Source organism: Pinus tabuliformis, chromosome 3_1 (genome assembly GCF_031772625.1).
Source record: "Pinus tabuliformis cultivar Carrire ecotype Pingquan chromosome 3_1, CPIR1, whole genome shotgun sequence".
Taxonomy (NCBI): Eukaryota; Viridiplantae; Streptophyta; class Pinopsida; order Pinales; family Pinaceae; genus Pinus; species Pinus tabuliformis.
Window position 1 is genome coordinate 274397980 of NC_142301.1, and position 14462 is coordinate 274412441.

The 14462-nt window shown below is 38.6% G+C and overlaps 1 protein-coding gene across 1 annotated transcript; it reads right to left on the bottom strand.

Annotated features, from left to right (window-relative positions):
• Positions 1-754: 754 nt before the first annotated feature.
• On the bottom strand, positions 755-4936 carry LOC149186853 (uncharacterized). Its single transcript, XM_089409474.1, has 2 exons — positions 4423-4936; positions 755-3888 (listed from the first exon to the last, which is right to left on the bottom strand). Exons 1-2 carry the CDS (start codon positions 4934-4936, stop codon positions 755-757), a joined length of 3648 nt encoding a protein of 1215 aa, XP_089265600.1.
• Positions 4937-14462: the final 9526 nt, after the last annotated feature.

Consider the following 14462-nt stretch of genomic DNA (forward strand, 5'->3'; position numbering starts at 1 on the left):
TTTTTCAAAAATTAAAATTTCCAATGTTAATGACAAATTTTTCTTTTTGCCATAACTTCCTCATACGGCGACCGTTTTTCGAACCGTTTGCGGCGCCGGAATTGGGAAGATGAGATTTATCCAGTCGTTCAAGTTCCAATCAGTTCTGAGCACTTTCATTTTTTACCATTTTATGACAGTTGGTACTGAGCTCCTGATCACTCGATGCTTTCAAAGTGGAAAAATTGGAGGAATTAACTTGTAGGATTACTTCTACTGGTGGTTCCCGATTTGGAGAATTAGGGTCTGAAACCTTTTTGAGGTATTTTGAGGCCTTAAATGATTTTTTTTGGGTCCAAAAAATATCACATATGTTAGAACCATTAACACTAATTATACACTCAAAGGCCTTTCCAATGATTCATGAATCACATGAAAAAAACATTTTATACAAAAATTATGCCTCCTGCAAGTTAACTTACTTTTTTGACCACCATGGTGTGAGTGGATGCCATGTCATCCCTTGTTTTTTTTTTTTTGACGAAAACGGGTATGGGATGTTTGTATTCCTCTTGGGCTAAATGCCGGAAAACTGATTACGTAGAGGTCTTCTGTGTTCTGATGCGAGTCACTTCTGTGAGTGAGCATGCATCTTATTCTTACAAAGTTCTTCCTTGATCTAGTGTCTATGTTTTTAATTCTTGAAATTTTCCCCCACTTGGAGATACAGACAAATTGCTTTAAGAGTAGGCAGTAAAACATTGCAGCCTTCAGATTAAGGGATGGGATCCCATGATTCTTCTTTGTCTTTCTGCTTGATCCCTGTTGAGAGGAGAGTAGCTTTATTGGCCTCTTTGTCTGCCTCTTTATTGAGGGCTCTCAGCACATGAAAGTAGTTTAAGCTCTGGAAGCGTTTTCCAAGGCCCTTGATTCTGGATATCAGTCTAACAAGCTTGAGATCCGTCACTGGGGAGTTAGATATCATTGCATCTATTATAATTTGAGAGTCACCGATTACATTGGCTGCTTCAATATTTATGTCTTGGAGGAACTTGAGGCCTTGATATAGAGCTAGAGCCTCAGCTTGAATGCTGGTTGTATATCCAAGCCCCCATGCGAAGGAATGAATTATTTCCCCATTTGGATTCACTATGACCCCTCCTGCACCAGCTTTGCCCGGGTTTCCCTTTGCTGCCCCATCAAAGAAGAGGGAATGTCTTGAAAGCGAATTGAGCCATTCTTGAAAGTCATCTTCAGATTTTCTTATATGCCAATTTTTGTTAGAGAGGGCAGTTCTGTCTGCTGGTTGGAATTGCAAGCCAAAGAGAGAACCCCAGGAAATGTCTTGTTGGCTGAGGTTTGTATCATCTTTAATGTCAGCTAGGCATTCCTTGATTTGGCTTTTAACTTTGCTCTCTAAAACCTTGCTGCTTTGATTTGTGCCTCTGAAAATTCTTCTATTGCGTTCAAGCCAAATTTGCCAGCAGATAGTCTTTGGAAGAATGGCCCATGCTGTTTTAACTACCTGATTTTTTGGAGGTTGACCTGGGTATCTGGCTGTCCAATTGGAGAACAACTCCACAATGGAATTAGGCAATAAGAAGTTGGAGTTCAAATTCTGAACGAAAGAGAACCAGATTCGTTTGGAGAACTTGCATTCAAGAATTATATGAGCAGCTGTCTCAGAGTTTTCTTTGCACAACGGGCATATAGATGGTCCATGAAATCCTTTCCTTTGCAGAATATCATATGTAAGAATTCTTTCATGACAGAGTTGCCAAGCAAAAAAATCAGTCTTGGGCCATGAGGGGGTGCGCCAGACTCCTTGCCAAGGTGCTGGATCGGGAGGAACATGGGGTTTCTCATTTAGCTTTCTGTATCCCATGGAAACCGTGTACCCTCTGTCATTCGATCCCCATCCCTTCTGATCCTTTTTTCTCATCTGCGTGGGGGCCAGGCCGTGGAGATGCTCTTTCAGCGTGATCCATTCATTGCGCAGGTGGTCCGGCACTTCCACGCTTCTCCAGCCCGCCCAAGACTCATCGTGCCATAGTGAAATATCCCAGAGAGTGCGCAGCCCGTTGCTGTCCATCCACGTACGCAGATCACTGATGGAGGTTCTGTTTTCCATAGGCTCCATGTTCATTATTCTATCAGACCAGATGTGCGTTCTGATTAGAGGGCCTGCTTTAGCATATAGCTTGAGGAATGGCGAGTTCTGCTTGAGGAATGGCGAGTTCTGTACTTGAATTTCATTCTCTAGACATCTTAACCGAGATCCCCTGAAGTACTTTTTCCATAGAGCGAGCTGAGCCCATCCAGGTTTGGGCGCAATGATCCTCCAGATGGTCTTTGCTGCCATAGCCACGTTCTGGTGACATATGTTTTTGAAATTCAATCTGCCTTCCCACAGCGGCTTGGCCATAGTTTCCCAGCTGATGAGAGGGATTTTCCTTTCATTTTGTTTTCCGCCCTTCCAAAAAAACCTGCGCATAAACTCATCCATCTTGTTAAGAATGGTTATTGGAGCAAGAAGTCCTGCAAATTGGAATATTGGGAGGCTGGAGAGCACAGATTTTATAAGGACTGACTTGCCAATAGCGTTGAGCCAGCGGAAGCCCCAGGATTGGATCCTAGACTTGAATTTTTCAAGCTGAGGATGCCAGTCTTTGACTGAGAGCCTTTTATGAAAGACAGGGAGGCCCAAATATTTGAATGAGGTCCAGGAGGATGTGGCAGCAAAATCCAGACATCTAGAGATGGCAGAGAGAATCCTGGGCGAGGTATTCCAGCTGTAAATGTGGCATTTATTCTTGTTAAGAGCGCTGCCAGAGGCCTTGATGGAGACATCCAGGGCAGCTTTAAACTTAGAGGCAGAGGAGAGGGTGGCACTGCCTAACAGCAGGGTATCGTCCGCAAATAAGGCATGGTTTATGCTTTTAACCCCTCTAGCTATACACAGACCATTGATTTCTTGATCTTGCATCTTTTTATCTAACAGAAAACTGAAGACAGAGGCTTGAATGACAAAGAGCAGGGGGGACAGGGGGCATCCCTGCCTGAGGCCTCTCGAGGCTTTGAAAAATTCAGTGGCTCTTCCGTTTACAAGGGGGGCAATCCAAGGCTCTGAGATGCAAGCCCGGACCCACTTTATAAAATTTGCTCCAAAACCAAATTTACTCATGACTTTTAAAAGAAATATCTGATTGACTCGATCAAAGGCATTTGCTAAATCGAGTTTGATTACCATACCTTGTTCCTTTCGAAGAAGACTTGAATGTATTGCCTCTTGAACGAGAGTGTAGTTGTCCACGATTTGCCTTCCCTGGATAAAGCCTCCTTGATTTTCCGGAATAATTTTTGGCAGGATGGGCTTCAGCCTGTTTGCAATGACCTTGGTAATTAATTTGTACCCAGTGTTGCATAGAGAGATCAGGCGAAATCTGCTGAAATTGTTGGCACCTTTTTCCTTTGGTATGAGAGCTAAGAAAGCAGAATTTGTGCTGCCTCCTATTTTCTGCGAATTTTGAGACTTTTGCACCATTTTGAGAAGGTCCTTTTCAACAATCAGCCAGCAGGCTTGAAGAAACCTAGTAGAGAAGCCATCTGGCCCCGGGGCCTTATCCGGATCCATGTCAAAGAGGGCTTTTTTAACTTCCTCTTTAGTGATTTTGGCCTCTAGAATCCTGTTCATACGAGGAGAGATTGCTTGAGGGATGATGTCTAGCAGCTCTTGGTGCTGGAGCGACTCCTGATCATCACTGTATAATTTTTGGAAATGTAAGAAGGTTGCTTTCTTGATGTCTGCAAATTCCTTGTGCGTATCATTGTCTTCCTTGATCTCAGAAATAGTGTTAAAGCATTTCCTAGCCTGGGCTTGCTTATGAAAGAAACCCGTATTCCTATCCCCTGCTTTAAGCCATAGATTTCGCGATTTTAATCTCCAGTATTCTTCTTCGGCTAAGCAAGCCTTATGATAGCTCTACTGCAGCTGAGTTTCTTGGTCTATCTTTTCCTCTATGATTATGGCGCTCTCCATGCAGGTTTGATGAGAGGCAAGAGAGGATTTGATGACTTTCCTTTCTGTTGCAGGATTGGGAAGGGTTTTTGCCCAGCGTTTCAAGACTCCTTTTACCCTTCTGAGCTTTTCCTCCCAAATGAAGAAAGGTGAGCCTTTAACAGGCTGGCTCCAACAGTCTTTGATTGTTTGCATGAAAAGGGGCTCCTTTACCCAGAGGGGACTGAATCGGAAGGGGATGGGGCCCAGATCTAGGTGGGCAAGTAGCTCTAGCTTTACCGGCTTATGATCCGAGATGCTGCAAGGAAGAATGTGCATTCTAGGTTCTAGACCAAGTAGCAGGAAAGAACTTTGAATGAAAAATCTATCTAGCCTGGCAGCAATATGCCCAGGTCCTACTCTTTTGTTAGACCATGAGAACTTACCTGTTGAGGGCTTGATGTCCAGCAAGTCCCAATCTTGCAGAAGATCCTCCGCCCATTCTCTTGCCGGATCTCGGACTGTGCTTCCTCCCCTCTTCTCAGATGAGTGGAGTGTGAGATTGAGGTCTCCAGCAATGATTGTATTTTCCAGACTTATCAGATCTGCCTGTCGTTTTATAGTATCCCAACAATCCTTTTTCTCCCTTATATTGACTGGAGAATATACATTGAAGAGAGTGATGATTTCCTTTGTGTCGAGATTCTGCATTTTTAGCAGCAACCAATGAGTGTTGCTTGCTTCAAAGGTGAGTGCATATTTATTGGAGTTCCATAGTGTATCGATCCCTCCTGAGGCACCCCTGGCTGAAATTGCTCTTGCTTCGCTTTTAGGCCACAAATTTTTGCTTATTTGCAGGAAGAGTTTGTCTTCCAGTTTGGTCTCCTGGATGAGAAGTATGTCTGGGGCTTCTGTTCTTATTAGATTTCTTATGGCTTCTTCCTTGACTTTGCTCCCCATACCTCTACAGTTCCAGGAGATGGCCTTCATTATTTATGTTTCTGCTGGGCTCCCTTGGAGCCTTGGGGCTGGTTTTTCAACATTTTGGGCTTTGAGGCTAGGAGTTTTTCCAGAGTTGGTTGGCTGCCCTGTAACTTATCTTTGTAGGTCTGCTGCTCTCTTTTTTCTTTATCTGTTTTGCGACCTCTTGTAGATCTTCTTACCGAGGTTTGGGACTCTCCTATTTCTCCTTCTTCTTCTGACTCCTCAGTTTCTTGCTCTTCTTCCTCGTCCTCTGGGACCGTGTCTTTGGGGTTCTCAACTTCTTTGGGGGAAGCTGGAGGTGTGCTTTTCCTTGAGGATTCTGGCTTTTGGATCTCTGCCTCTGGAGTGTCTTCTGTCGGTTGGCTTAGAAGGTCAAATTTGTTTTCTTGCGCCTTTTTTGTAGGGGGTCTCTGGGCATTAACCTGAAGATTGCCTTTGCCGGATGGTCCACCCTGTTTCTGCCCCTTGTGGTTGGCTCTAGCTCGTCTTACTTGATTCCAACCCTCTTCATTTCCTTTCTCTGGCTCTGGGTTAGTCGGGCAGTTTCTAGCGAAGTGCCCATACACGTGGCATTTCCTGCATTTGAAAGGCAGCTGTTCATAATCCAAGATCTGCACATGGGACCAGCTGCCGACTTTGATTTTGATTGCTTCTGGTAAACCCTCCTCTAGATCTACCTCCACACAGATCCTGGCACAATCGTACTGATCCTTGTTGCTTGCCCGATCTATGAATTTCCCGAGGGAGTTGCCAATGTGTTTCAAGGAGTCCTAGTTCCAACAGTGAACCGGCAGATTTGGGAGACGAACCCATACTGGAATAGCCTTGGGAACATCTACTGCCGGGTCAAAATCCGGGGTCCATTTGTTCAGGTAGAGACCCTGAGGACCCATGAAGTACGGTCCATTTCTAAAGATCAGGTCTTTGTCTTCTCTGGAGGTAAATTCGAAAAGAAAAAACCCTCGCCCTAGAAAGTAAGAGGTAACACTTTGACTGATCAGAGGCGCCCAGTTCCTGTTAACCCATTGCTCTGTAGTTTTTGGGGAGGGCCAAAGTCCTGTGAATTGGCCAATGAGTCCCGATCCGCCAGTGACAAAGCTACTTGCATGGGGGTCTCCGGAGGCAAAGAGATCTCTGGAATTTCATCTAGCTTCTTGACGAATTTGGAGGCATCATTTCTTTTTTTCGGAGGCAAACCTGCCAGGAGCTGATTAAATGCATCTACGGCAGGACCGGAGGGCGGATCTTGGCCCTGAGACTCCATCAGGCTTGATGCCGGCCGCCACAAGGGCAGCGCAGCAGAGGCCACACCCTAGCCAGAAGGACGACTGGCTGTCTTGGATCCGATCAGATCTGAAGCAGGATGGTCCGCAGGTTGTAGGATCAGAAAAAACGAGGAGGATTAGAGCCTGCAGAGGGCAAGTCGAGGGGAACCAAGGCTCGCAGCTGCAGCCCTGATCGCGCTCAGCCTCGTCCGATCTTATGAAAAAATGCCATGTCATCCATTGTTACTCATGCATATGGGGATAAATACCTATGTACATTGAAGATGATTCAGGTGGATATTGGTGGCCACCCGCCTATTCCACTTGGACTCCCAACATTCTTTTATACTAGTTTCCTATTTTTCAACACAATTTTCTATTTTTGGCAGATTTTGAGTCCTGAACTTCCAAAGCTGTCATGAGGCCTTAAACGACATTTTTTGGTGAAATTGGTAAACATCGATCAAAGTTATTGTTCTCGAATAAAACTTTCTAACTAGTTATTGTGCATGCCAAATAAAGATAGTATGCCAAAGTTACGACCCTCGGAAGTTGACATTCCAACTAACCCCATCGGGGCCCATATCTTTTGGCGCTTCATCTTCTATGGTTAGGTTTTTGGATGTTTAGGGTTTCTCATTATTTCTTCATGGTAAAAATGCCTTTGAGTGTCATTGTAACACAATTCAGAAGACATGTAGCCATTACATCTCTTCTTAGAGATAAGCTACCATCGCCTAAGCTAGTTGCTTTCATTCTATATGTAAACAAATTTCAACATTTGTTACTTATTAATTGAAGTTTAGTATCACAATATCTCTCTATTTCTATTTTAAATCTGTGTTTCATTTCATTCCTTCATAAATCTAGATCGGTGGTATCATAGCGATTTGCTCTTTCTTTGTTTTTTTGTGCATGTCCCCAATGAGATCGGGGTATAAGGAGTTGGGACTCAAACTACTCAAAACCTTGCAAGATCGTCCTTGCCGACCTCGATGGCCTCCCACGGTAGAAGAAAACCTTGGCACTTGATGGCTTGGAGGGTGCCTGAAGCCTTGGAGGTCATGAATATTGGGTTGGCACCTCGGCCATGGAGGTATGGTTATTTCCTATTATCATTGCCTATGGAATTGTATCCCCATCTCAAGGGTGACTTGTGATTTAAATCCATGAAGCACGTGGTCTATGGCAAGGATGGAACATAGAGATCTCAGAGTTAGGCGATTGAATTTCGCAGAATAAGTATTACAATTTATGTATCATGTTATTTACACAATTATGTTGAAACCCTAGCTTTAGGTTTCATGTACACATTTTTATAATGTTTATAATTCTGCCATACATTTCATTTATGTGCCGTATATACTGTACATGTTATTTACTAGTGCATAATGATGCGTTTTATGCTCACCAACGCTTTTATGTAAACCCTAGTTGGGGTTTTGAGTTAATATACCTAAATGTTGTTAGTTAATTACCATTTCTGCCGTGAAATATTGTAATTATGGTTCATATGCATAACTTCTTTTCTGTAAACCCTAGTTGGGCTTTTGAGTTAATATACCTAAATGCTGTTAGTTAATTACTATTTCGGCTGTGAAATATTGTAATTATGGTTCATATGCATTCAAACTGGAATTACGAGCATTCTACGTTTGTGTTCATGAAAAATCCAGTACTGTCAGTCATTGAAATGACTATGTTAAGATCACGGTTTTTTATTCCTCAAAGGAATTAAGTATTTTAAGTGTGGTTGTGGTAGAGTTGCTCAACAAGAGGTTGGGATGTTATATATATACTATGTGTAATTTATATCGATATCAATTTTATATATAGAAAACAATTTGTTAAAATAACATATTTTGATGTTGTATATAAAAAATAAAATAAAATATTTTGATGTTGTATATAAGAAATATATTCAATAAGAATTAATACTTAAAAATATATTAATAATAAAAAATTATTTATTTTGTGTGGTAAAGTGTCTTCACGTATATATGTAAAATATTTTAATGTTAATTGAGTATATATTATATATCATTTTAAAAAAATTATGTATATATTATGAGAAAATTAAGTTTTTATTTGGTCCTATATATATTTTATTTAGCATTCAAAATACAATTTAAACAATGAAAAATAACACATTGTATTTTGCACTCTAAAAAAGTTTGCATGTGAAGAAATTTGATCTCTCTCCTCATGTTAGATCGGTACTTAAGATGGATCTATGCTTGTATATTTTTAAATACATATCAATATTATCTAACTCTGTATATTGACATATTTTATTTATAAATCACATTATTATTGTTATGATGCCACGTATTAATTTGATATTAAAATTTAAATGGATTACACATCTTCCTCTTATTACAATTTTTTTTTTTTTTTTTTTTTTTTTTTAACTTTCATTTATTGAGTGTTGAAATATTTGATTAACATTAAAATAATTTCATATTTGATTAGCATTAAGCTAATTTCCTCCTTTCTATATGAAGTTGATATTGAAATAAATTAATTATAGTTTTACTAAAATATTTTAAAAAATGAGCACTCTAACTAATAAATGAAATGACATTTTTTCAATTTTGTTCAAAACAGACTACAAATTTTTAAAATCCTAAGTTTAACTTTTTTCAAGGTGCTAAATCCATTTATGCATTCAAAAGTGTATTTTAAACAACAAGAAACCACAAAATGGGTAGAAATTATATTAGAGGATTTCGGCAAAAAATACCTTTCTTCTATGAGTTAAGTTACACCTTTTTAAAAATATAAGAATTATACCACTTTCTCATACTCATGGAAATATAAGATTTATATATTTATGTATTTTTTTAAACTTTTAATTACTTCATCTCTTTATAAAGTTAATATAGAATTATGTTACTTCATATGAACATTGAAATATTTTATCTATGGCATGAGAGCGAAATATTTTTACAACATCTCTTTCATAATGAGTTGTAGTATCAAGAATGAACCAAAAACGATGTTTTTATAAGGCTTTTTATTTAAATTAATTAAACATATATAATCTTTTTTTATTATTCTTTTATTTAAACCAATATAGATCCATTTGATCTATCATGCATATAGAGAGATCAAATATTTTGATATGCAACATTTTTTAGAATGCAAAACCTCAAGATATTTAATCACTCTCATTGTATATATATATATATATATATATATATATATATATATATTTGAAAGTTTAAATGGATGCAATACTTTGAAAATTTCCATGTGACAATTTCATCGGATCTTGGTTAAAATTTAGACTAAATTAACCTTTAAATATACTTGAAAAATGACTAAAATGTAAGTTCTATATTGAAATATTTAGAAAGAAAATATAATTTTTTGTTGTTTTATTTATTTCTCTAAAAACTAAACATAGAAATATTTTGTTTTGGCTTAGTGAAAATGAAATATTTTTACCATTTCTCTTTCATACTTGATTGTAGTATTAATTACATGAGCTATAATATTGACAATAGATATGCCACCATAGTATGAATGACAGTGTTAATGTTTTATAATGTTATTGATTAAAATGAACTAAATATATATATTCATTTTTATAATAGACATTCTTTAATCCACACACATGATCCTATTTTTATTTTAAAATGAATAAGCATCAATTATAACTGAAAAAAATATACATTTCTCTTATACTAAATTATAAAATACTCATTTCAACAAAACAAGAGAGAAATTTAAGTTAACATATTTCTAATGGCTTTATCGACCTACCTATATTTGATCATTCTCTCAATCTATATAGAAATTGGTTCCATAAACTATTTTTAAATCTATTTTTAGTTAAATTTTATTTTCATTTCATTTCATTCAACACACCTATCACAATTCCAAGTTATTTGTTCTCCACACAAAAAACCGAAAATAACAAAATTCCGACTACCGAAGTTCAGCAGGTGTGATAAAGAGAAAATTGATATCCAACCTGAAATAACAGCGAGTGCGGAGATAATCGGCCTTCTCTAATATCCGTTCATATCAAGAACGTGAAACGGTTTGTCAGAGTTTAAATCCATCCACGTGACTCTCATATCAGAAAGCCAAGGAAACGATTCATCTTACATAGAACTATACTTTTTATATATTTAAAAAAAACAAAAAAACCCTTGGCATCATCAACCTACAATCTGCATAAAACCTAAGTAAAGGTTCTTTTATTACCATATCACCATATATCAAAACGTCACTGCGCGCGCGCATCCATATATATAACTAATCTTCTAATTTTTTCTCTCCAAAGAGATACCCAAGCGATGATCCTCCTCCGGGCGCAATCTGCACTTTTGTTGAAGGCCGTTCCTGGATACAGGAGGAGACGCCATGAACCCCAAAAAAATAAAAACATGAAACCCTAGTCTTTGAGACTGAAAACGCAAGAGAAAACAAACGCGTGCAATAATCAACTTATCGTAATGAAATTCCCACTGTTTGGGCCATTGGAAATTTTAGCCGTTGTTGATGATGGGGATTCTGGATTTATCACCGAAGAGTTGTTCTTGGGAAGAAGTTGTTTTCTTGGGTTGCATGAGCATTTGGATGCTGAGCTGAGCCGAAAAGATAACCTAGAGAGCTCTGCCCGCCACCACTGCTAATACCACGACTCATGATATAATAAGGCTATGGAACTCTACAACTAGGAATAATAGAAAAACAATATTACCAATATGGAACTGTTGTTACAGAAAACAGCCCAGCAATAGTGAAGCCAGAATATACTGTGCCTATGTGATAAAATATCAAACCTTAAATTGAATGGCTTGATGCTAATTGTTGGAATAAAATATTAAAAGAAATCCGAATCTAGGAGATGTAAGTGCAAATATGATGAAATGTTGATTGAATATACTAAAGGAAGAAGATGGGCTAGCTGATGTTACGTTGACAAGCCGATCGAATAAGCGAGATTAGATGAATGCGGTATAGATCCACATGATTAAATCAAACGCAAAAACTATAGGCAGGGGCATCCATCATGGTGGGTGGTTCCAATGGGATGTAACTAATGATCGCAAAGGGGACTGAAGTGAAAGAAAAATGGAATATATGGCGTTGAGGAAGAGACAAATAGAAGAGACAAATAAGTGTAGACAATGTGGCTAGTCTCCCTCAAATAATTGAAAATGGGGCGATGGGAACGGTTGAAAAGTCAGCATTATATGGAGTTTAAACTTTGTATTCACGCAGGTCCCACTCTGAGAGCTTTCACTCAACAAAGTGGAATGGTTTAAATCATTTGAATGGACAAAGTGGATTGGTTTACTGTTTTATCAGTGTATTAATACCATTTAAGACCTGCATGATTAAAAAATGTGAGATTTGAAAGCATTATTATCTATTAATTAGACACTGTGACATCGTATATAACTGCTCACTAAAAAAACTTCGTTAGAATAATAAAAAGAAAGAATAAACATATCAATGTGGAATTATTTAGTGTAATTAATTTGATTTTCTTGGGATTATTAAAAAAATGATACAATTATTTTTGTGGGGTATACTTGATTTAGGAAAGAGTTTGACAATAGTGGTTTTGGCACATGGTTTTGGTGGCTCTAGGTATTACAGCTCATTTATTATCATCTATGTGAATTTTTTTAAAGGTTTGGGGATTTTTCATTTAAATGTGTCTTAGTTGACTAATAGCTTGGCCTTAGTTAGGTGGGCTAGGATGTTGGTTATATTGGTTGTTTTTAAATTAAAAATAATAAATTAATTATTAGGATAGGCTTTAAGGGTAAATTATGGTATGCATAGTTTATGTGTGCTCTTGTATGTATGTTTTTTATCATTATTTCTCTAGTATTACTTTATCTTTAACAAGTGGTATCAAAGGAAAGACATCCTTCCCTAGAAAAGGAAGTGATAGTTGCAAATGTTGGCACATTTTAGGTTGAGGTTGAAGACAACATAGAGAACCCCAAAGCCCAATTGTTTGACTCACATACTTGAAGATTACTGGAAAGGAAATAGAGGTCCACACAAGTGAGATCTAGTGAGGAGAATATCTAGTATGAGCAAGTGTGTGAGAGAATGACGACATAAGTACCATATAACAATAACAAAAAAATATTTACATTTGAGATGAAATTTGTAAATTACATATATATGGGTATATGGTTATTAGACCTAGTTAGTCATATGTAATCAAATTTGAAGGTAGAATGTGTGGGTAAAATTGACATGGTGAAAGAGTTGAAGTTGTTAGATTCACAATGGTGGTTTTGAGCACATGGTTTGTATTAGAACCCCTAGATTACATGTAACAAAGACTTTAGAAAAACTTGTAATATAATGGAGTTGATGACTCATTTGGTCTAGCTAGGATGGTAGTGAGCTTAGCCACTTTAAAGTTAACAAATAATTATTTTTAAACTATACAATAATAATAAATCTATTGTTCCAATATTTTTTTTAATTAAAAATTTCCAAATTAAATAATAATATATAATTTATATATTTTTCATATTTTTATATCTCTAATTTTTTACTAACAATTTTAGTGGAGTACATGTTTTTTGGTTTTTGTTTTTGTTTTTTGTTTTTTGTTTTGTTTTTTTTTTTTTTTTTTTTTGTGAATAAGATATAATATATTACTGAAGGAACTGACAAATTACATTGTTTGGGTTGTGTGGGAGAGAGAGCCCAACACAAGGACCAATATAAATTCCTGAAATGGTTGTGGTATTATCTTTTTTACAATGCAGCCTTGGCAAAAATGGGTTTTGAGTCCTTAGGTGGAAACAATGTAGAACCCTCTTTACAACATTCTCAAAATAGAGAGTATAGAAACAAAGAGTGTAGAAAAAAGCCATAGTGAAGCAGACAAGGCCTGAGTCGTTTTCCTCCACGACAGATAGTCCTCCGTGGAGGAAGAGAGACAAAAAGGAGTTTGTTGAAGTCATTCTTGGTTGGTGGTTACCAAATCTTTGTCCAGACTAATGGGAGTCTCCTGAGTGCTCCCCTCCTGCTGCGTGGTGGTGTTCGAACGACTGGTAGAGGCCCCAACGACCTCTTTCTTGATGCTTAGAGAGCCTTCAACAGCAAAATGGACCTTTGTCATCGACTTCTTCCTGATAAGTGTGTATTGCTGTGCATCTCGAGTTATAAAACGACAACGATGGATGGCTTTGACATAAATTACAAATGTCTCAGTCACACTGTCAATCTTTGTTTTGAGTGCCTTGGTGCGCTCCTCATGCTCCTACATTGCTAGCCCCATGATGGTTGTCATTTTCCACCATGTTTCAATAGTTCGCGTGTAGAGGTTCTCACACGCTCGGGTGAGGGCAGGATCTAGAATCCAGGCGAAGTCAGTGTCGACTTCCTCAGTCACGACCTCTCTTCGAAGTACATTAGCTTGGGCTTCTGAATCGATAATGCGCTATTGAGTTTAATGATTAACCACCACCGCGTAGTTCAAAGCTGCGTGCCTCGCGAAGGTCTCTGCGCGAGTAGTGGGGGGTGAGCCTAGTGAATGCCAACGGGAGGCTGCGAGACTATGCCCACCTTCCAGATTGGATCTAGGGATGGAGATATTCTTCGGGGCCATGAAAGGAGCAGAAGGACTAGGGAACGAGGGGAACAAAGGAGCGAAGGAAAAATGAAGAGGAATGAGGGGAGAGGGGAGAATGAGGGGGATATATATATAGAGGCCAAGGGATAAAGGGAGGCCTGGAGCAGTGAATAGGGGTGGGAAGGGGAAGCATGCGAAGATCGGATGCGAGGTGGTGGAAGAAGAGCCGAGCAGAGAGGATGTGACTGGGAGGCGGTGACTGCACGAGGGACAAGGGATGTGGCAGTGAGGGCCCTCATATCTGGCAAGCCAAGGATGGGTCTGGGTGTGTGCGCCACAATTCTGTCCTTTCTACGATACTTAGAATTGACAATGAAATGATGAAGGGTACGCGAACAATTATTGTTCGGTGGAGTGGTTATCTTTGGCATTGATTGTTGCATAGTGATGACATAGGTCACTGTCCTCCAGATCCTACCAAGCTGTGGAATTCAGTCGTAGGGTCCTTGTAGTACCCTAATTTTCCAGTTTGTCCACTAGTTTATTACCATTCCTTCTGATGGCTTGAAAGTGGAGGCCTACATGCTGTCTATTCTCTGTTTGATCCGCTGTATTATTTTGTTTAGGTGCCAGTTTTCTGAGATTTTCTCCACCTTGATGCCTTGCTGAA